The 22,764-nt window shown below is 40.2% G+C and overlaps 1 protein-coding gene across 1 annotated transcript in view; it reads left to right on the top strand.

Annotated features, from left to right (window-relative positions):
* Positions 1-13,004, top strand: part of LOC126458571 (venom protease-like) — a 232,501-nt gene extending 219,497 nt beyond the window's left edge. Inside the window, exon 8 of the mRNA XM_050095703.1 lies at positions 12,656-13,004. Coding sequence (XP_049951660.1) covers positions 12,656-12,829 — 174 coding nt within the window. The 3' untranslated portion in view covers positions 12,830-13,004. The remainder of the gene's footprint in view (positions 1-12,655) is intronic.
* Positions 13,005-22,764: the final 9,760 nt, after the last annotated feature.

Raw genomic sequence — 22,764 nt, 5'->3', positions numbered from 1 at the left:
CGAAAAGTCCATGAGGGCAGTGCACAGGAGGTCTTGATTTGCATACTGATCCAGTTATTTCATTACAAATATCATTGAGCTTAGCTTGTTGGATTCAGTATTTATCTGCTGCTTCCAGTTAAGCTCACTGTCTACTGTTATGGCTGATAACTTAATTGAAATTACTTCTTCCAGTTCTTTTTCACCTATAGAAACATCTATATGTTCTTCCTTTTGTGTAGTGTTGAAAACCATGTACATAGTTTTTTTTTTTTTTTTTTTTCAAATTAATAATGAACTCATTGTTCTTGAGCCATTGTATTGTATTATGGACTGATACGAATTGTTTTTCTCAAGTGCTTCAAAACTGTTGGAAAGATTTAGTACAGTCATATCACCTGCATACGGTATCTTATTTTCATTTTCATACATTTTGTACATTATTTACAAATAAATTGAAGAGGATAGGTCCCATAACAGATCCTTGAGGTATAGCATACTTAATCCTTCTAACTTCTGATCCATGTAAGTTGTTAATGTTAAATATTGCCTCCTGTTACTGAGATATGATGTTATTCTACCTGATGCTTGTCCATGAATACCAGTATTCTCTAGTTTCTTTACTAGGATTGCATGATTGTGTCAAATGCTTTGGATAAGTGAAGAAAAATGTCAGACACTACTGTCTGGTTGTCCAAGGGCTATAGAATAAATTCTGTTAATGTTTAAATTGCTGTTTCCATTGATTTCCCTTTCTGGTGTATGTGTTGTGCTGGAGTGTGTATATTATGGTTTTCTGTTATTCTGTTGAGCATGAGCATTTTTAATATTTTGGAGAATCCTGGGACTAAGTATACTGGCCTGTAATTATTACGAGCATCATCCTTTCCCTTTTTTTATGCAAGTCCTATAAGGGACTTTCAAAAAGAAATGAGCTGGAATCTTAATTACAGAAACCAGTACCTGTATGTTAGAAGTATTGACCCTGACTATTGAGACACTTGTCCTAGTGTGACACAAGGTAGTGAATGGCTGTCTCATAAAATTCTTGGGTCTGCAATGTAACCCAGTTCTGCTTGTGTAGCTGGACATCGTCATCTGAGGTGAATCATTATGCTGATGTTCGTCTTTGAGCAAGATGGCCCCCTTCTGATTCACTTCATGCAACACAGGACAACAGCGAATGCCCAGTGTTACTCGCAAACCTTGACCACCCTGCTCCAAGTGATCAAATAAAAATGGCCTGGCAGTCTCACCCATGGGTTCATTCTGCTCTGCGACAATGCAAAGCCTCATATGGCCAACATAGTCGCAACACTCCCGCATAAATTCAAATGGGAGGTTCTCGGCCACCCTCAATACAGTCTGGACCTCTCTACCTGTGATTACTCCATTTCTGGTCCCCTTAAAAAGGTACTGAGGGGCAAATTATTCGCCTCGGATGATGACATCCAACTGTACGTGCGGAACTGGTTAACATTGCAGCCCCGGGAATTTTATGAGACAGCCATTCACTGGCTTGTGTCACAGTGGGACAAGCATCTCAACAGCCAGGGTCAATACTTGTAACATACAGGTGCTGGTTTTTGTAATTGTGCCTCCAACTCGTTCCTTTTTGTATGTCCCTTATACCTTAATTAAACTAAATTGATCAGGAAATACTCCTTCCTGGAATGAGCAGTTGACATTGTGCAGCAGTGGTGTAATTGTTTCTGCTGCCACCTGCTTGATTAGGTTGTTTGACACTTCATCATGTCCAGCAGACTTTTTTCCACTAAGCTTTATTTGTAGCCTTTGTCATTTCCTCTTTAGATACTGGTTTCAGGAACATTGACTGGCTTGACTTATCTTTCATTGTGGTCTGATGAGTTCCTTGACTATTGCATACATGCTTTAGGTTTGCTACTGTATCTATGTAGTTATTATTCATGAAGTTTGCAATTTCTGTTTTGTTTGTAATGATTTTGTTACTCACTTTCATAATTTCTATTTTATTTATTTTCTGCATGTGGTTTTTGTTGCCCCTCTCAGAGTTGAATATGTCCCAGGCTGTTTTCATCTTATTGTTGATGTTGAAATACTCTCATTAATTGATTTGGCTTTTTTTGTCTTATCAACTGTCTGTACTTCTTCTGGTGCTATTTGTAGGTTTCAGTACTTTCCCTCTGTTTCATCACTCTTAAGGTATATATTTCCTCCATAATCCCCTGCTTGTTTTGTAAGATTTTTCTTTTCCTTTTGGTTTTTGAAAAAGCTGTATTGAAGTAATAATTAAGTTACTTGAAAAGCATTGTCTTTGTGATGTGTTACCTGAGCTTGCAGAATGTCTGCTCAATGTTCTTTTCTCAATATTACTTTACATATGTTGATGTTTTGTTGATTGAAATGTCTAATACCTCTTTCTACATTTTTATCTTCTGTTCATGAGTTCAGATTTCCATATCCTTCACATAGCTGTCCTAAATGATCAGAAAGTCCTGTTTGTAGAGCCTTTGTGGTATATACATTGATACCTATATTAGTGATAATATTATCAACAATTGACTCCGTTTCCAAAGTTAATCTTGTAGGTTTCATTACAGTTGCCTTCATGTTGTGATGTATTAGTATCTCCTCAAATTTTTGGTTTCTTTGTGTCCTCTTTTCCCATATCAATATTAAAATCACCACATACTACACAATCTTTCTTTTCCTTTTTTCCCCCCTAGTAGACGACTTTTTTTTGAAGAAGTATTTATTTTGCCACTTGGTAGTCGGTGCACACAGAATACTTTTAACTCATTGTATGCTGTACTTGGAATCTCAAAATCTTTCTCTTTACTTCTGGGTAAACTTTTGTATGTATCATTCAAATTGTTGTCATAATTCTCAGCTGTTTTAATAAATATTGCTACCTCTCCACCTTTTTATTCTGACTACAGAACTAGTTTGTAAGAACATTCTTTTTTAGGAAAATTGCATATTTCATTCTCTTTTAATCCATGTTCACATACACGTATTATGTCTGGGCATGTTTCATTTGTAAGTATTTCTGCTTCAAATGTTTTTATTGCTAATGTATTGCATATTTTGATGCAGAATTCTGAGTGTTATATCTTTTCCCTCAATGAGTAAGCTCTTAGTCTCTATTTGGTTATCATGTTCATATTTCTTGCCACTGATATTTAAATTAAACTTTTTTTCCTTCGTTGCTGTGCCACACAAAATCACTGACCAATTGTTGAGATGCCATTCTTTTTCTTACTGAAGCTCTTGGTGGGCACTAGTCACTTAGGTTTTATTTTTTCCTTAGTGTAACTGCTGCTTGCTGCTACTCATCAGATTTGTTGGTTTTGTTTTGTGCACTTAGTTTCAGTGACATACACTCCTCTTCCACAGAGGATTTTATGTTTTAATCACTGTCTGCATTTCTATTGAGGATATCTCACAGTTCAGTTCAGTCTCATTAAGCCTAGCTACTTGTTGCCACTCTTCATCACTGCTTTTGTCTACTGGTGTAATTTGCAGTGACATTGTTTCTTCTTGGTGGCAGATTTTGGATTAGTTTCATTATTTCTACTATGGAGATCTCATAGATCAGATCATTATTGTCAGATAAATGTTGGATAGCTGTTTTGGATTTTGTAGATATATTGACAATGAATTTTTCTCTATCTCACTTATTCATTCTGTCACACAAAGCTGTTTCTTTCTTGTGATTCTTGAGTTTCTCCTGGCGTATTTGATAATCAAAATATCCACGGGTGTGCTGCCGGTCTATAGTGTCCAACGGGCACAATATTTCGGCGATCATACATGTCGCCATCATCAGGTGAACTGACAGACTGAGCTCCTGTGAACGTGCCGGCACGGAGATCTGTACGCTAAGGCTGCTCAGAGGGAACTGGGTTCGGTCGCGGCGGCGGCCGATTTAAATACCCTCCGCCCACGGCGCGCTCCCTCCGCCGTCCGCGCCCCGCGCCACGGTTGCGCGGTGGAACAGATTGCAACGGCGTCTGATATGACGTCGGTGTGATGGCTTTGTCCGCCGTGGTCGTCACAACTATACGTTTGCTCGATTTACTCTTGATTAACCCAATCGCTGGTTCCCAAGCCTTGCTAAGATTATAGCCACAGTCACGGTTTATGAGGTCGTCATTGGTGCGAATTTCGATGGCCTCTCTAACAACGCTGTCCCAGTATCTCGACGTCTGTACCAGAATCCTCGTGCGGTCATACTCCATGGCGTGATTTTCCGACAAACAATGTTCAGCGATCGACGACTTGCTCGGATACATCAGTCGAGTGTGCCTCTGGTGTTCACGGCATCGATCCTCGGCGGTACGCATTGTCTGACCAATATACGACTTGCCACATTGACACAGAATCTGGTACACGCCGGCCTTCCTCAAACCGAGGTCATCTTTGGCGCTCCCCAACAGTGCACGAGTTTTATTTGGAGGACAAAACACAGTTCCAACCCGGTGTTTCTTCAGAATGCGGGCGATTTTCCCCGAGAGTGTGCCTGTGTATGGAATAAATGCAGTGCCTACCTCCTCCCTTGTGACTTCATCCATCTCAACAGGTTGTGCTGCAGTGGTTGGGCGGAGAGCACATTGAATCTGCCACTCTGAGTACCCATTTTTTCGAAATACAGTTCTCAGATGTTCCAATTCCTGGGGTAGACTCTGCGTCAGAGATAGTGCGCGCCCTATGTACTTGAGTTTAAAGTACCCCATTCCTCTGTGAAGGGTGGTGGCAGCTGTCTGCGTGCAAATACAGATCAGTGTGCGTTGTCTTCCGATACACCCCATGACCTAGGGTGCCGTCAGCCCTTCTCTTGACCAGGACGTCAAGGAAAGGTAATTTGCCCTCCGTTTCAGTCTCCATAGTGAATTTGATGTTGGGGTGTATGGAGTTTAGATTTGTAAGGAAGTCAAGGAGTTTATCCATACCATGTGGCCAGATGACGAAAGTGTCGTCCACGTAACGGAAAAAGCAAGTAGGTTTCCATACGGATGACGACAGGGCTTCCTCCTCGAAGTTCTCCATGTACAAATTCGCTACCACCGGTGAGAGTGGGCTACCCACGGCGACTCCCTCCGTTTGTTCGTAGTATTCTCCATTAAAAAGAAAATACGTGGAAGTCAAGACATGCCTAAAAAGTTCAGTGGTCTTCTCGTCAAACTTCTGACTAATCAATTCTAGTGACTCTCGCAGGGATCATTTGCAGCCATGCCTTGTATAATCATTTCTGCTTAGGAAGGTGTTTATGTCAGTTACTGTAACATAATCATGCTTAGCTGCTGCTTTAATTATTTGGCTGTTTAATTTATAAATAGAGTGGTTTTTGATTGGAATTTCATATCTGTATGGGATTGTACACAATATCAATTTTGTCTGAATTTTGGTTTGTATTATTTCATTAACAGCTTTTCAGAACAGGTATGGTTCCCCTTCATTGTAACTATCATTTGATCTAGCAACCACTATTACATTGTTAGTTGTATTGTAATATTGGGTCTTTTCATTAACATATTCTGTAACTTCACAACCAGAATAAATTAATAATAGGTTCCTTTTACCAACTTGCTGACGCAGATGATACTGTTGCTGAACAATTCAAGGAAAACTATAGTGTCATATCAAATAGGTACCCCACTCACACAAATATAGTTTGTGGCAATTTCAGTCTACCCTGAATGGCTAAAATACGTGTTTAAAACTGGTGATAGGCATAAATCATCATCCAAAATTGTACCAAATGCTTTTCAGAAAATTATGTTGAACAATTAGTGTACACTGAAGTGCCAAAGAAGTGGGGTTGGTATAGGCATGCATATTCAAATACAGAGATATGTAAACAGGCAGAACACCAACACGTGTCTGGTGCAGTTGTTAGATCTGTTTACTGCTGCTACAATGGCAGGTTATCAAGGTATAAGTGAGTTTTAATGTCATGATATAGTCAGTGCATGAGCAATTGGACACAGCATTTCTGAGGTAGTGATGAAGCGGGGAGATTTTCCTGTACAACCATTTCACGAGTGTACCATGAAAAGCAGGAATCCATGGACCCTGCATGCTAGGATACATCTAAATATGACTCTGATAGGTGACATGTACGTAAGCACCCTGTGCCATCACCTGCAACGATTCATGTCCACTGTGCATTCTGACTGACTTGGGCAGTTCCAGCAGGACAATGCGACACCCCACACATCCTAATTGCTACAGAGTGGCTCCAGGAACTCTCTTCTGAGTTCAGACACTTCCACTGGCCACCAAACTCCCCAGACAAAAACATTATTGAGCATATCTGGAATGTCTTGCAACGTGCTCTTGAGAAGAGATCTCCACCCGATCGTAATCTTACGGATTAATGTATAGTCTTCCAGGATTAATGGTGTCAGTTCCCTCCAGCACTACTTGACACATTAGTCAAGTCCATGCCATGTTGTGTTGGGGCACTTATGTGTGCTCTGGAGGGCCCTAGACGATATTAGACAGGTGTACCAGTTTCTTGGGCTCTTCTGTGTAGGTGCCCACATGGACAGTAAATTGTTCTGATAACATACTTGCCCTCTTTCAACGAATAATTCTGAACAAATAGGGAGCATCATGATGGATATAGGGATTAGTGACCTAGGGAGACCGAGTAAATCAAAAAGTACCACAGATAAAAATTTACTTGATGAATTTCTAAAACACAATCTCAACTGCTTCCAATCTGACTACATAAGCGTAGACCAGATGTGGCTTAAATTCATAGAAATAGTATCAATAGCAATTGAGAGATATATACAGAATAAATTAATAAGAGATGGTACTGATTCTCCATGGTACACAAAACAGCTCGCAACACTATTGCAATAGCAGTGGGAAAAACATGTCAAATTTATAAGAATGTAAAACTGTCAAGATTTGTGAAGTTGTACAGAAGTTCCAAATGCAAGATGCTTTTAATAGTTTCCATAATGAAACTCCATCTCGACGTCTAGCAGGCAACCCAAAGAGATTCTGGTCGTATTTATACCAGCAGCAAGGTGCAATCAGTACCTTCACTACACGACAAGGACTGATTACAGTGCCACTAAAGCAGAGTTACTAAACAGTTTTCTGAAATTCCTTCACCAAGGAAGATGAAGTAAGTATTCCAGAATTTGAATAAAAAACAACTGCCAGCATGAGTAACTTGGAAGTTGGTACCCTAGGTGTAGCGAAGCAGCTTAAATCATTTAATAAAGGCAAGGCCTCTGGTCCCAATTGTATACCTGTCAGGTCCCTTTAGAATATGCTGATACAATAGCTCCATAGTTGACAGTCATATACAGTGGCTCACTAGTTGAAAAATCTGTTCCTAAAAACTGGGAAGTTGCACAAGTCACACCAATACCCAATTTTGGAACACATTCTGTGTTCAAACATCATGAATTACCTTGAAGAAAATTATTTATTAACGAATAGCCAACACAGATTCAGAAAATATTGTTCCTGTGGAACATAACTAGCCTTTTATTCTTATGAAGCAATGAGTAATATCAAAATGGGATGTCAAGTGGGTTCCATATTTTTAGATTTCCAGAAGGCTTTTGACAGCATTCCTCACAAATGATTTCTAATCAGATTGCTTGCCTGTGGAATGTCATCTCAGCTGTGAGACAGTATTCAGGATTTCCTGTCAGAAAGGTCACAATATGCAGTAATTGATGGAAAATCAAGTAAAACAGAAGTAATGTCTTCTGTTTCGCAAGGAAATGTTACAGGCCCTCTGCTCCTCCTGATATATATAAGTGATTAAGGAGACAGTCTGAGCTGCCTTCTTATATTGTTTGTATACAATGCTGTCATTTACCATCTCTTATGGTCATCAGATGATCAAAACCAATTGCAGAATGTTACAGATAAGCTGTGTGTACAGTGCAAAAAGTGGCAACTGACTAAATAATGAAAATTCATTCACATGAGTACTAGAAGGATTCCACTACACTTCAGTTGAATGATAAATCACACAAATATAAATACTTCAGGATTACATATATGAATAACTTAAACTGAAAACATCACACAAATAATGTTGTGTGGAAATCAAACCAAAGACTGTGATTTATTGGCAGACTTGTTAGAAAATGCGACAGGTCTACTGCAGAGTTTAATTACTTTACAATTGTCTGCCACCTTCTGTTTTTGTATTACCACAATATAATGGAGTGTGTGCCATGGATGTTATATACAAAGTGGAGTGGCAATTATTAAGACAAAGGTGTCTTTCATTGCAGCAGGATCTTCTTGTGAAATTTCAGTCGCCAACTTTCTCCTTAGAGTGTGAAATTACTTTTCTGTCACTCACCTGCGTAGGGAGAAATGATCATCATAATTAAATAAGAGAAATCAAAGCTCACTTGGAAAGATGTGTTAATTTTTCCCATGTGCTGTTCAAGAGTAGAATGATAATGAAATAGCTTGAAGATGGTTCAACAAACTCTCTGGTAGGCATGCAATTGTGAATTTCAGAATAATCAAGTAGCTATAGATGTCGATGTTTAAGATAAAATTAGACAGATTCAAGCCCACATGGAAGCTTACCAGCAATTAATTGTTCTTCCTGTGAACCATATGTGATTGAAGCAGGGAAAGGGGGAGCTGACACCAGTACATATGGCAAACTCCACTTCACACCTAAGGTGGCTTGCAGGGTATGGATGTAGATGTACATGATCACTTCTAGTTCACACAGTTAGTAATTCAGACAACAGTTGTTAAATTTCTTAAGTGTTAAAGTCTGTGACTGTGCCCTACCTTCAAGTTCTCTCTGGCCTTATCTTTCAACAAAATTAATGTAAGATTTAATTTTGTCTGTGCTGTCCTGACATACATGGATACAGTGTGTGTGTGTGTGTATATATATATATATATATATATATATATATATATATATATATATATATATATATATATATATATATATATAAAAAACAAAGATGATGTGACTTATCGAACGAAAGCGCTGGCAGGCCGATAGACACACAAACAAACACAAACACAAAATTCAAGCTTTCGCAACAAACTGTTGCCTCATCAGGAAAGAGGGAAGGAGAGGGAAAGACGAAAGGATGTGGGTTTTAGGGGAGAGGGTAAGGAGTCATTCCAATCCCAGGAGCGGAAAGACTTACCTTGGGGGGAAAAAAGGACGGGTATACACTCGCGCGCACACACACACACATATCCATCCACACATATACAGACACAAGCAGACATATTTAAATATGTCGCAACAGTTTGTTGCGAAAGCTTGAATTTTGTGTGTATGTTTGTGTCCGTTTGTGTCTGTCGACCTGCCAGCACTTTCATTTGGTAAGTCACATCATCTTTGTTTTTTTTATATATATATATATATATATATATATATATATATATATATATATATCTCTCTGTGTGTGTGTGTGGGGGGGGGGGGGGGTGGTTATTACCATGGCTGTCACATTCTCCAGACCTCTCGCCCACCGAAAAGTTTGGTCATAGGTTACGATGAGATAGGAATGCCATCATTTGCCAGCCAGTAAGACTGATCAAGTCTGGAATAAAGTTGAAACATCGTGGAAAGATGTACCTGTATCTGTCATGTAGGATGAATTTGAGTCATTTTCTAGTCAAGTTAGTGCTATTGTTTCTACCAGATTTGGCAGCACTCTATACTAAATTTTACACACTCTGTGCCCTCAAATCACCTACAAATTCAATAATATATTCTTACTACTATCCTGTATATGCACAATAAGTAAATTATTAGTGTTTCCTACCATTCCTGGTGTTGCAATTTTAGTGGCCAACAGTGTACATACATTATGTGATCAAAAGTATCCAGACATCCCCAAAAACAAATGTTTTTCATTTTAGGTGCATTGTGTTGCCACCTCCTGCCAGGTACTCCATATCAGTGACCTCAGAAGTCATTAGACATGGTGAAAGAGCAGATGGGGCACTCCGTGAAACTTGTGGACTTCGAATGTGGTCTCCTAGACATCTCTAGGTCCACTCTTTCTGATGTGATAGTGATGTGGAAATGTGAAGGGACATGTACAGCACAAAAGCATACAGGCTGACCTCATCTGTTGACTGATAGAGACCACCGACAGTTGTGTACTAGGCAGACATCCATCCAGACCACCACACAGGAATTTCAAACTGAATCAGGATCCACTGCAAGTACTATGACAGTTAGGTGGGAGGTGAGAAAACTTTAATTTCATGGTCAAGCAGCTGCTCATAAGCCACATGTCATGCTGGTAAATGCCAAATGATACCTCACTTGGTGTAAGGAATGTAAACAACCGACAATAGATCAGCGGAAAACCGTTGTGTGGAGTGACAAATCACAGTACACAATGTGGCGATCCAATGGCAGGGTGTGGGTATGGTGAATGCTCGGTGAATGTCATCTGCCAGTGTGTGTAGTGCCAGCAGTAAAATTCGGAGGCGGTAGTGTTATGGTGTGGTCGAGTTTTTCATGGAGAGGGCTTGCACTCCTTGGTACTTTGCATGGCACTATCACAGCACAGGCATACATTGATGTTTTAAGGACCTTCTTGGTTCCCACTGTTGAAGAGCAATTCAGGGATGGTGATTGCATCTTTCAACATGATTGAGCACCTGTTCATAATCCACGGCCTGTGACAGCATGGTTACACGACAATAACGTGCCTGTAATGGACTGGCCTGCACAGAATCCTGTCCTGAATCCTATAGAACGCCTTTGGGATGTTTTGGCACACCGACCTGCATTGATATCGCTCGTCAGTGTAGCAGTCCATGAAGAATGGGTTGTCATTCCCCAAGAAACCTTGCAGCATCTGATTGAACATATGTCTTCAAGAGTGGAAGCTGTCATCAAGGCTAAGGGTGGGCCAACACCATATTGAAATCCAGAATTACCGATGGAGTGCGCCACGAACTTGTAAGTCATTTTGAGCCAGGTGTCAAGATACTTTTTATCACATAGTATATGTGTTTTCTTAAAGTTCTACAATTGTAATACATTGCAGATATTTTTTTGACAATAATAAACCATGTTCCATATGATTTGCTTTTTCTGCTGGGGTTGTTGCTAAATGATAAATGATTACTGTGGCTAATTCTTGAGGTGTCTCCAAAGATGTTAATGCTTTGCTCTTATATACTGCTTAGTATTCTGCCATATATATGTGGTGCTTACTACTTATTAAAGGGATTTTTCATTAGATAGAGTGCCAGCTTTGAATAGTATTATGAAGATACTGACCAACCTTGACAGTTACTCCAAACGTTAACATGGGTTTCAGGGATTTCTTAGTACTTGTGATACACCTTGTCTTCCCTAACGAGATTTGTAGGTCTGTTTTCAAAGCTATCACCTTGAAGATATTAACCTACAATGAACAATCGAGAATGTTTTGATAATTATGCATGATTGCCAATTTATAATAATCAACTGACAGGAGTGCTCTCCTACTTGCAACCTGTAATGTTGCCTGTAATTCCTTATTCTTCAAGTGTTTTTTCATGAGTCTTTGATGGCTTTAACAAGGAAACTGTTCAAAAGGAATGGAGGTAGACCACACTCTCATTTTAAGCTTATTTTCATTTCAAGTGATCCCAAAATCTCATCCATCAATTTAACTCTTGCAATGATTCTTTTGACAACACATTTTATTATTAGCAGTGCCTTAGTACTCATTTATGTATCTACATGTATTTCATAAAGTTCACACCTATTACAAAGACCACAAGCTTTCATAATGTAAAAAACAACTATGTATTTCTTATTTCTGTCGTTCAGTAATGCTTTCAGATTCCTCATTTGTTTCACATCAGCTCATCCATTTTGAAAAACAGCCTGACAGTCATTAATTTTGTGTTCTAATTGTCCATTTAATAACACTACTGCCAAGGGAGGGAGCTCGTGTGTATCTGGTGGAAGTGAGGTACCTTAGTAATTAATAGTAACAGTGCAGTTGCCCCCGTTTTTTTTTTTTTTTACGTAGTGAATGTATCAGTAAGCATTTCTATTAGTCTGACAATGGAAATTCCTGAACGAAAAACAATAATATTGAAGGAATAGACTGCTACTCATCAGACCGAGGAGGTGTTGAGTTGCAAGCAGGCACAAAGAAGTAGACTCTTAAACTAAAAAGCTTTCTGAAAAGTCCTCCTTCTGGAATAAAAAGCACACTCATTCACACAAAAACAACTTGCAAACATATGGCCATTGGGGTACTAGCTTCAATATTTAAGCAGTCTTTTTCATTGTGCCTTTTGATCAGTATGTTGATTTTGACATTTTGTGATAGTGATAGCAAAGCTTTGTTGTATGCATTATGCAGCAAGTTTGTTTTATGTTTCAAAGCTGATCAGTCACTATTCAAAGTATTCAACTGAAAGTTAATAGTCTCTATTGTGCAGAGTGAGAATTGCTGTGTACAGAATTCCCTGCCATCTTTGTTCATCAAGTTTAACTGTATTTTTCCTGAAATGGAAAAGATGATTTCACCATATTAGATCCTATGTTTTGCATCATAAGATTTCCAAGAAAGTTAGCAAACCTTGTTTCAATAATACCAGAACCAAATCAATTACATAACATTAAATGCATTCCAAATTTTTTCTCTTGAATCATTATGCCATCACTGTGATAAATTTATAAACAGTTTTTATTTTACAGGGTGATTCTGGTGGACCAATTCAGATATCTACCAAAGGAAATCAATGTGTATATCATGTTATTGGAGTGACATCATTTGGGAGTTACTGTGCTGGAGAAGATTCACCAGGAATATATACACGTCTCTCTTCTTTTATTCCATGGATTGAGAGCATTGTGTGGCCAGATGGTTAGCTTAAAGAACGGATCACTAATTTGAGAAAAGTTTTTAAAAGTCAGCCTTGTCATATATTTTAAATTTAAAGCTGAAATCAGGAATGTCTCATGTGGTTACCTGATTGTTTCATTGGTGTATGTTGTGGTTACAGATCTGACACTCAGATATTCAGCCAAAAAGTTGTTAAAATCAATTCACTACATATGCTATCAAACATTTTCCATTACGTATAAAATGGCCTTACTTTACACAAAAAATTGACATTTTAATTTTGATATAAATATGGATTCTTCTATCTGTGGCATTTAACTTTGACTAAGAACTTTAATCACAAATCTCATAACTTGAAGAACAATAACATCACAGTTTTTCTCTCTTCATAAGAGCACCGTAAACAAAATCACTTACTTCAATGTACATTATAACCAATATTGCCCCCCCACCCCTTTTTTACTAACACTAAAATGTTACAGGCACCTAGTGAAAATACTAAAATTTGTAATGAAATGATGGAAACTCCAGATAGGAATATCAACAATGCAGGAAAAGACAGATTGCTTCTTACCATAAAGAAGACACATCAAGTTACAGACAGGCACAATTAAAAGACACTTCTTACATATAGCTTTCAGCTGCAGCCTTCATCAGTAAAAGACACACACACACACACACAAAAAGCAAGCAAACCTCATGCACACCACTTGCTCCAGCATCTTGGGCCTAGATGTGTGTGTCTCTCTTTTACTGAAGAATGCTGTGGCGGAAAGCTGTATGTAAGTGGCTTTTAATTGTGCCCATCTGCATCTTGGCATGTCTTCTTTACATTACGTGCCAATCTGTCTTTTTCTACATAGATAAAATTTGTAATGAGCTTCTTTGTGAATAAAGTTAGACTTAAGCTGTGTCAGATCTGTATCAATGTGAGTGCAGTAAGCATAAATTACCACTATGTATTCACATTTGAAAGTTGTCATCTATAAGTTTTATGATGAAAAACAGCAAAATGTATGTATGTGACACATACACTGATAATGCATTTCATTATACTTATATAATATATAGGCCTACATGGTGTATAATATCAAGAAAATATCAGGCAAAGTGACTTACTTTTTTTTCTCCAAACAATCAACCCTATATTCTAGCTACAAATATCTAGTGTGAGATCATATATATAGAGAAAAAATGAGATGATAATGATGTCATCAACACTAACTATCTTATTTCAGTAATTATGGGATATTGGTAACTTTGCAAATGATGAAATGGTACAGTACCAATAGGATGAAAGGTAAGTTCCCTGCACAGTTGACTAGGTGTGAACACCATGTAGAAAAATTCAACTGACAACCATAATCATACAACAGAAAAGGAAATATAACAGTAAAGCAATACCACAGCTCCTGTCATATTATGACTCTTGGCAGTAGTAAAGACTAAAACTCATAGGTTTCACTCTTGTTGGTAAAATAATATTACAGTATAGTACAGTCTAGTACAATGGTAACATGAAATTCTTATCTATCACAGCTGGTCAATCTTTTAGTCATAAACTGAAGAAACACTGGTGATAACAGTAAAAATTAATGGACTGATTGAAACGTAAAGACTCTCGCACATTGTGGATGTGGAATACTGTGACTTTCATGAATAATGGTTTTCAAGAAAACTGCAAGCAGTCACCTTTGTTTTACTCTTGTCTCCTTTGAATGACTTATTAATGCCCTACACTTCCTCACTTTATGTGGCCCTTAAATCTATGAGAGCATTCTACTTGTCTTTATTTAAAATGCTTTTAAGGCTGTGAACAGGCCTTCTTCTAAAACACACACACACACACACACACACACACACACACACACACACACACACACACACACACACACACGTAAGTGATCTCTTGTGCATGAAATTACACATCCAAACACTCATTTCCTCCTTATGATTCATTCAATAAATGATAGTGGCACCTTCCTTCCCCATTGATAGATTTGTATGGTAATTCCACCTTAATTATTGATGATACTTCAAACTTGTGATAAGTTCCAGTCATTGGTCACTGAACACTTACTTCAGTGCTATTGGATCTTTCTGTCTAGTTAAATGAACTGTGTTACATTTACTTATATTAAGAATTAGCTGCCAACCTTTGCATAAAATGTTGGTCATCTGTAAGTCGTGTTACATTTTCTGACATGTTTCTAATGACACAATATTTAGTATGCATGTATTATATTTACTGGACATGGGTGCAGAACTGTAATAAAGACCTTCTGAAAGTCAATAAATATATGATATGAACATGACCTTTACTGTTTACAAACTTCTGTATTTCATAATTAAACAGAGCAAACTGAGTTTCACATGAAACTTCCTGGAAGATTAAAACTGTGTGCTGGACCAAGACTTGAACTCAGGACCTTTGCCTTTTGCAGTGAAGGCTTCAGTGAGACCCTCGGTATATTTAGAGAGGGACTGCTCGTCACTGCAGATGCGACGACCACGGGTGGCTGGGCTGTATGGAAGTGACTTCTTGGTATGAAACTATTGGCTGTTGAAGTGGAGGTATTGCTGGTGGTTAGTAGGTTTGATATAGACGGAGGTACTGATGTAACCATTAGAGTGCTGCAACGCTCAATGTTTGACCGGTCACCGCTCGCCAGTTGACGGGGGGACCGAGCCGCTCGTGTCCGGCCCCACACGACTCGACTCGGTCACGTACTCGCCCCATGTCTGTTGTCCGGATCCCGTGCACGCGGATAACCGAGCATGGCCGGTCACCGCTGACGTCTCACCTTGCCTCTCCCCGGCTCGCTGCACTGTACTGTACTAGTCCAACGTCTCTCTCTCTCTCTCTCTCTCACACACACACACACACACACACACACACACACACACACACACACACTGTATTTATCTCTGTCCCTCTCTTTTAATACAAAAGTAACGTTTCCAAGAATGAGTACGTGACACAGCTAAATTCATAAAGCACTTGTAAAGTAATATCATATTTCAACATAATCGCAGATAGGAGATGTAGCAATTTTATGTCTGGAAGTGATCACAGGCTTCTCACAAATGAAAGTCAAGGGTCGATATTTAATCCTTTGTACCTCCTCTTAAAAAATACATATCTGTTACTACACATCAATTACGCTAGTTAATTATAAATCTATCGCGTGTCATAATGAAACAGTGCTTTTAACTGCAATAATTACTCACCTGCCAGTCAGTGTCATTGACACTGCAAATTTGTTGCAGTTTGTGAAACCGAAGAAGAACTAACTGGATTGTCGGTTCTTTTTCGCCTTCTAATTCATTTGTGGCCTCTTTAAATGGTCTCAGAAAATGCGCAATTTTTCCTCCAAGCTCACTATCATATTCTTGCAATCTGTAAGCGGAGTGCTTTTCCGTCAGCAAAGCAGCAACTTCCTTATACTGATTGTGTAAGGATTCCAGCATAGTGTACAAGCTGGTCCAGCATGTGCAGACCTTTTGTTTCAACGATTATTTCAAAGATGAGCAGAGGCCATTTTTCTTAATGAACCTTAACAATGCAGTATATATTGTTGATGTGATGTTCGGGCATGATTTAACAAGAAGTTATCTTCATCGAAAGTATGGCTAAGTGCTGTGTTTATACAATGAGCAGCACAAGGAATCCTTTCTTGATTTTCCAAAGCCTTTATTACATTAGCAACCTGGTCGGAGACAAAAACAAAACTGTGCAACATGAGCGGCGAAATGTCCCAATCAGCCATCCTCTCTTCAATTACTTTCATAATATTTACTCCCGTCTTCTTAACGTCAGGGAATTTTGTTGTTCACAGGAGACCAATCTGTGTTAAAGTAATGTGTTGTAAGTGTCAAACAGTGCACCTGCTTACGCGAATCAGTCCACATATCAACTGTCGCAGCACTTGTTTTATTAATAACTTCCGCAATAACAGAAGGCATTATGCTGCTTTGCATTGCATCAGCTTGTTCTTTGACATGTCTGCTTATAGTAGAGGGATGTGGCATGATATCTGCCGCGTTAACTTCTCCATAATGCGCTCCTAGATGTAGTAATTCTTGGCCTAATTCTCTGAAACCTTTACCGGAAACAGCATTAAAAGGTCTCATATCTTTAGCACAGATTGCAACACATTTTGCTGTAATACTATTTTTTATTAGTGCTGGTATTCCTGAGGGAGCTGTATCTTTGTGACCAAGGTTTCCTGCAACTGTGTTCCTTTAAATGAGGGTTTCTCGACTGGAAACACAATAATGTGCAGCCGTCTATGCACGATATGAACCCAGTAGTCGCACTGTTTTCGTCTACAACCAACAGAAATGTACTCCATACTTGGCTTTTTAGACCTTCCCATTCCTTCAATGTGTAAACAATGGTTTCAATCTTAGGTCTTACTGCACTGGCTTCCTCGTGCTGCTTGATTACAGAGAGAGACACACACCACAAATGAGAAGCCCGTACTGGCTGCAGTCTCACACAGATAATGACACGTCTAATGTGTTTGAAGTTCCATGCTACGTATTCGGTCACGGCTTCTATACTTGGTCACAAGAACTAGTGCGGGCAGCCTATCCAGTTAGGGTGTGCTCGCCCCATCTCGTATTTCGTGCTCGCGTACTCGGTCATGCAGGACTCTAGTAGCCATCTCTGAGGTGGAGGTCAACATTTAGGAAGGTGGCTTGTTGGGTTGATTAGGACCAAGTGAAGCAAATGGGGGAGAAGTTGATGAGGTTCTGGAGGAATGCGAATAAGGTGTCCTCACCTTCAGTCCAGATAGCAGAGATGTCATCAATGAATCTGAACCAGGTGAGAGGTTTAGGATTCTGGGTTTTTAGCAAGGATTCCTCTAGATGGCCCATGAATAAGTTAGCATAGGATGGTGCCATATGGGTGCCCATAGCCATATCACAGATTTGTTTGTAGTTAATGCCTTCAAAGGAGAAGTAATTGTGGGTGAGGATATAGTTGGTCATGGAGACTAGGAAGGAGGTTGTTGGTTTAGAATCCATAGGGCGTCTGGAAAGGTAGTGTTCGATAGCAGTAAAGCCATGGACATTAGGAATGTTAAGTGTACAGGGAGGTGGCATCAACAGAGATAAGCAGGGCACCGTGTGGTAAAGGGAAAGGAAATGTGGAGAATCGGTCGAGGAAATGGTTGGTACCTTTGGTATTGTAGGATAGGTTCCGGGTAATAGGTTGAAGGTGTTGGTCTACGAGAACAGAGATTCTCTCAGTGGGGGTACAGTAACCGGCCACAATGGGGCGTCCTGGGTGGTTGGATTTATGGGCTTAAGGAAGCATGTAGAAGGTGGGAGTGTGGGGAGTGGTAGGGGTAAGTAGAGAGATGGACTCTGGGGAGAGGTTCTGGGATGGGCCTAAGGATTTGAGTAGTGACTGGAGATCCTGCTGGATTGCTGGAATGGGATCACTGTGGCACGGTTTGTAGGTGGAAGTATCTGACAGCTGACGGAGTCCTTCTGCCACGTAATCCTTGCGGTTCAAAATTACGGTGGTGGAGCCTTTGTCTGCTGGTAGGATTATAAGATCGGTATCAGTTTTTAGATGGTAGACTGCAGTTCTTTCTGCTGATGTATGGTTAGTATGCATGTTGAGGGATTTGATGGTGAGGCAAGGTTCGAGGACAAGAAATTCTGGAAAGTTAACAGAGGGTGGTTTGGAGGCAGTGGAGGTGGATCATGGTTGGATGGAGGAGTGAACTGAGTTAGGCAAGGTTCAATATTGGTCTTTGATTTAGTCTGATTGGTTGGGTTGGTGGCTAAAAAGTGTTTTCACTGTAGGGACCGGGAGAAGGAGAGAAGGTCTTTAACTAGTCCTGCATGGTTGAATTTGGGAGTGGGGCAAAAGGTGAGGCCTTTGGAAAGCACTGATATTTCTTTGGGACTAAGGCTTCTGGAGGAAAGGTTCATGTCTGTGTTGCGGGTCTGTTTAGGTTTTGAGTTCTGTATGGTGGTGGGAGGGAGTTTTGGAGGATGGGGTAAGTGTAGTCGATCTGCGAGACAAGGTTTATCAGCTGTGAGGGAGTGTGGGGGAGGTTTGGAGGTTGTTGTAGAAGTGGTGGACGGTGGTACTCCGAGGTGGGAGTAGGAAGTGAGCAGGATGGAGAGCATTCTGAGGTGGTGTTGTGCATGCTGCTTAAGTTCCTGGAGGGCATGAGTTTCAATGTGTGTTATGGGTTCCAGGAATTTGGGATTACATAGTAGGAGAATTTTGCAGATGTAGAGAAGGTACTGCAAGGAGGATTGGGCTTGGTTGATATGGTTTTGCAGGACTATGTTGGTGAGGGCTAAGGATTGGCGGAGTCTGAACAGGTAGAGGTCATTGTGGAAGGAGGGGTGGCAACCAGAATGGATAATTTGATGGTAAGGCCATTAGGGTGATTTCATGAGCCAAGCAACAACGCAAGAAAATTATGTGGGACTGGAATCTGGCTAGGGATAAGGAAACTTTTCTGCAATGACGCAGATGGAAGGAGCAAGGATCCATGGTGGCGAAAAAATATGTGAGAAAGTATAATTACGTCCGAAAAATTACGCAAAAAAATACACCCAAATACGTGTGAAAAATACGAAATGGATGTATAGGGTGAAAAAAAAGAGATGAAATCTGAGGAAAACGACGATAGTGGAAGGCGAAAACTCACCAAAATTGGCGAGAAGTCACAAAGGTCAAAGTAGCGAATAACTAATCATTAATAAATATATGTATATTACTGTGGGTAGCAGATTTGAGGGCGGATAAGCGTAGAGAAGGGGGACGGCAGATGTGACTGGATGAGGTGGATTTAGTGGGTGCGAACAGGGATAGAACGGAGAAAGTGTGGGGGGTGGGGAGGGGTTCGTAGTTAGAGATGTAACTCCACTGCAGTGCTCGATGGTCCCTGTCCATCAGTATGAGAGATCTATCTGGTCATGGTTTAGCTACAGTTTTTCCTTCACGTTTCCACTTCCAACCACATCACCCACAGTCAACTGGTGCAACTGTAGAAGGGTTGAAGTGTCCCTAATGGACATCGTTACTCCAGTGATATCCATTGACTGGTTCATGATCAAAGTTGTTGAGCTGTCCCCACCAACCCACTCTGCTGCCACCACTTTTCTACATGCAACACAATACTCCCTGAATCCTTTCATACTGGTGGGTCTGCATCTTGTGGCATCTAGTGATCAGTTCTGAATTCCAGCTGGATATTCAAATACTTTTGATTAGAGAGTGTATTTTCTTTAATATGGTGAAGAATGATAATCTGTTCTATTGCTGTTGAATTTTCAGATTATTGTGTTTACCAAGTTTTATACTGCATGAATATGTGGTTGTAGACTTTCCCATCATATGCTACTGATGAAAAGCTCTGGGGTTTTGAAGATAAGTGTATGACACTTTTCAAAATGTCATGGTATTTCACTACTGCCAGCTGACTGGAAACCAATAGCTTTTCATCACAATCTGAGTACCGGTATGTGGAAAGATGCAACAGTGGATGTTTTATTTGAATCAGGAATTCAACAAAATAAGAGGGACAATATCATTCTACAACAACTGGGATATTTACCTTTATTTTTTACACTTCTGCCTTCATTAACACCATAAATAAAAATCTCAATGTGTTAGATTTGAAGACCTTTATGGTCAGAGATACTTAGTACCACTCCAACAACTAGCACATTTTGATGTTTCTCGTGAGTACATTTCAAACCAGAGCTCGTTTAAGTCACAAGTCACCACTTGGCAAAGCTGAATGGGGTTCCACAACTGTAGGATTTCTACACAGGATCTCTCATGAAATAGTAGCAGTCGCTTGGGGTGCCAAAGTTAGAGGTGCCCAAGTGCAAAATTTGTACAATGTGTGTATCACAGTAAATTGTGAAAACTTGAAAACTGACTCAGGTGAAAGGGTATGAGGAAGTGGTGGGTAGAAGAGGAGGGGAGGGGGGGGGGGGTACCATATGATACCGTAAGTCATTTACGTGGAAAAATGTCCTCGAACTGGCCCTGATTCAAATATTGTTTGGAAAAATCGTATATGCATTTGACATGCAGCACGCATAACATCTTCATATATGAAACAATACGTACTGCAAAAGTTGAATTTGGTTACAGGTACCTGTTCTGATGTGCTTCTGTTGATACTGTTTACTGAAGAAACCACGTACACTGTATGGAACCAATAACACACGTGATCATCAGGTTATCAGGGCAATCCAAAATATACAGTGAAAATATTTTTCAGTTTTATTTTTCCAACACCACATGATGTGGATGGTTGGCCATGCCATGTCAATATGTTATGTTACTTTGGAAGAATAAATTACAAGACACAATACATACTCTTTTTCTTGAGCTGAAACAGTCAAAATACTTTCAAAACTTGTTTATTGCCTCACAACAAGGATAAAACTGACACAGGTTTTCTTCCCGATAATTGAAGTACCACTATTATTGGACTTGTCTAGTGACAGTAAATCTTGGTGCCAATTGGCTGCACTCGGCTGGCGTCAGTTTTACAGCTCTTGGCGCTTTCTAGAGGCAGACTACGAAAGTGTACAGTAGACACTTGTGAATGGTTCTCGTGCTTTGGATAGCCTGTAGTGATTTTGTTTATGTTAATGAAACTTCCGTTTGGGAAAATGGATAAATATAGTTGCAATTAATACACTGCAACATAGGAGGTAATAAAAGTTTAATATCGCCAATTTGCCCAAGATACGGGCATGATAGCCAATATTTTCTTACAAATTAACAATACTTCCTTATTTTTTCATTACATTGGGAGGGAAAATAATTTGAGAAGGTGAGAAACTCAGGTTTCTCTTCAACATGGTTGGCCTTACTACAGATTAAATTTTAAGTTCATTCTCCCTGACTTCCAATCTTGAAAGCCTTAAACTTTACTATCCCTCCCAGAAAATAATGGAAAGAATTGTTGCCACAACATTATTTTTCACACATGCTAAATACTAGGCTTTTCATGTGTGTAATTTATACAATATTTCATCAAAATCAAAACTGATAAAATAAAAAAATGTTTATTTGAACAATCTGGTACAGAATGTTTCATTTGCCTTACATGCAATTTAAATACCTCATTTCTGAGACTATAAGTTTATAGATCGTATCAAAGAAACATAGTCACATATACACTCCTGGAAATGGAAAAAAGAACACATTGACACCGGTGCGTCAGACCCACCAGACTTGCTCCGGACACTGCGAGAGGGCTGTACAAGCAATGATCACACGCACGGCACAGCGGACACACCAGGAACCGCGGTGTTGGCCGTCGAATGGCGCTAGCTGCGCAGCATTTGTGCACCGCCGCCGTCAGTGTCAGCCAGTTTGCCGTGGCATACGGAGCTCCATCGCAGTCTTTAACACTGGTAGCATGCCGCGACAGCGTGGACGTGAACCGAATGTGCAGTTGACGGACTTTGAACGAGGGCGTATAGTGGGCATGCGGGAGGCCGGGTGGACGTACCGCCGAATTGCTCAACACGTGGGGCGTGAGGTCTCCACAGTACATCGATGTTGTCGCCAGTGGTCGGCGGAAGGTGCACGTGCCCGTCGACCTGGGACCGGACCGCAGCGACGCACGGATACACGCCAAGACCTTAGGATCCGACGCAGTACCGTAGGGGACCGCACCGCCACTTCCCAGCAAATTAGGGACACTGTTGCTCCTGGGGTATCGGCGAGGACCATTCGCAACCGTCTCCATGAAGCTGGGCTACGGTCCCGCAAACCGTTAGGCCGTCATCCGCTCACGCCCCAACATCGTGCAGCCCGCCTCCAGTGGTGTCGCGACAGGCGTGAATGGAGGGACGAATGGAGACGTGTCGTCTTCAGCGATGAGAGTCGCTTCTGCCTTGGTGCCAATGATGGTCGTATGCGTGTTTGGCGCCGTGCAGGTGAGCGTGTTTG

The sequence above is a fragment of the Schistocerca serialis genome, chromosome 2 (assembly GCF_023864345.2).
Source record: "Schistocerca serialis cubense isolate TAMUIC-IGC-003099 chromosome 2, iqSchSeri2.2, whole genome shotgun sequence".
In the NCBI taxonomy this organism is placed as follows: domain Eukaryota; kingdom Metazoa; phylum Arthropoda; class Insecta; order Orthoptera; family Acrididae; genus Schistocerca; species Schistocerca serialis.
This window is presented reverse-complemented; position numbering and strand designations above follow the sequence as displayed.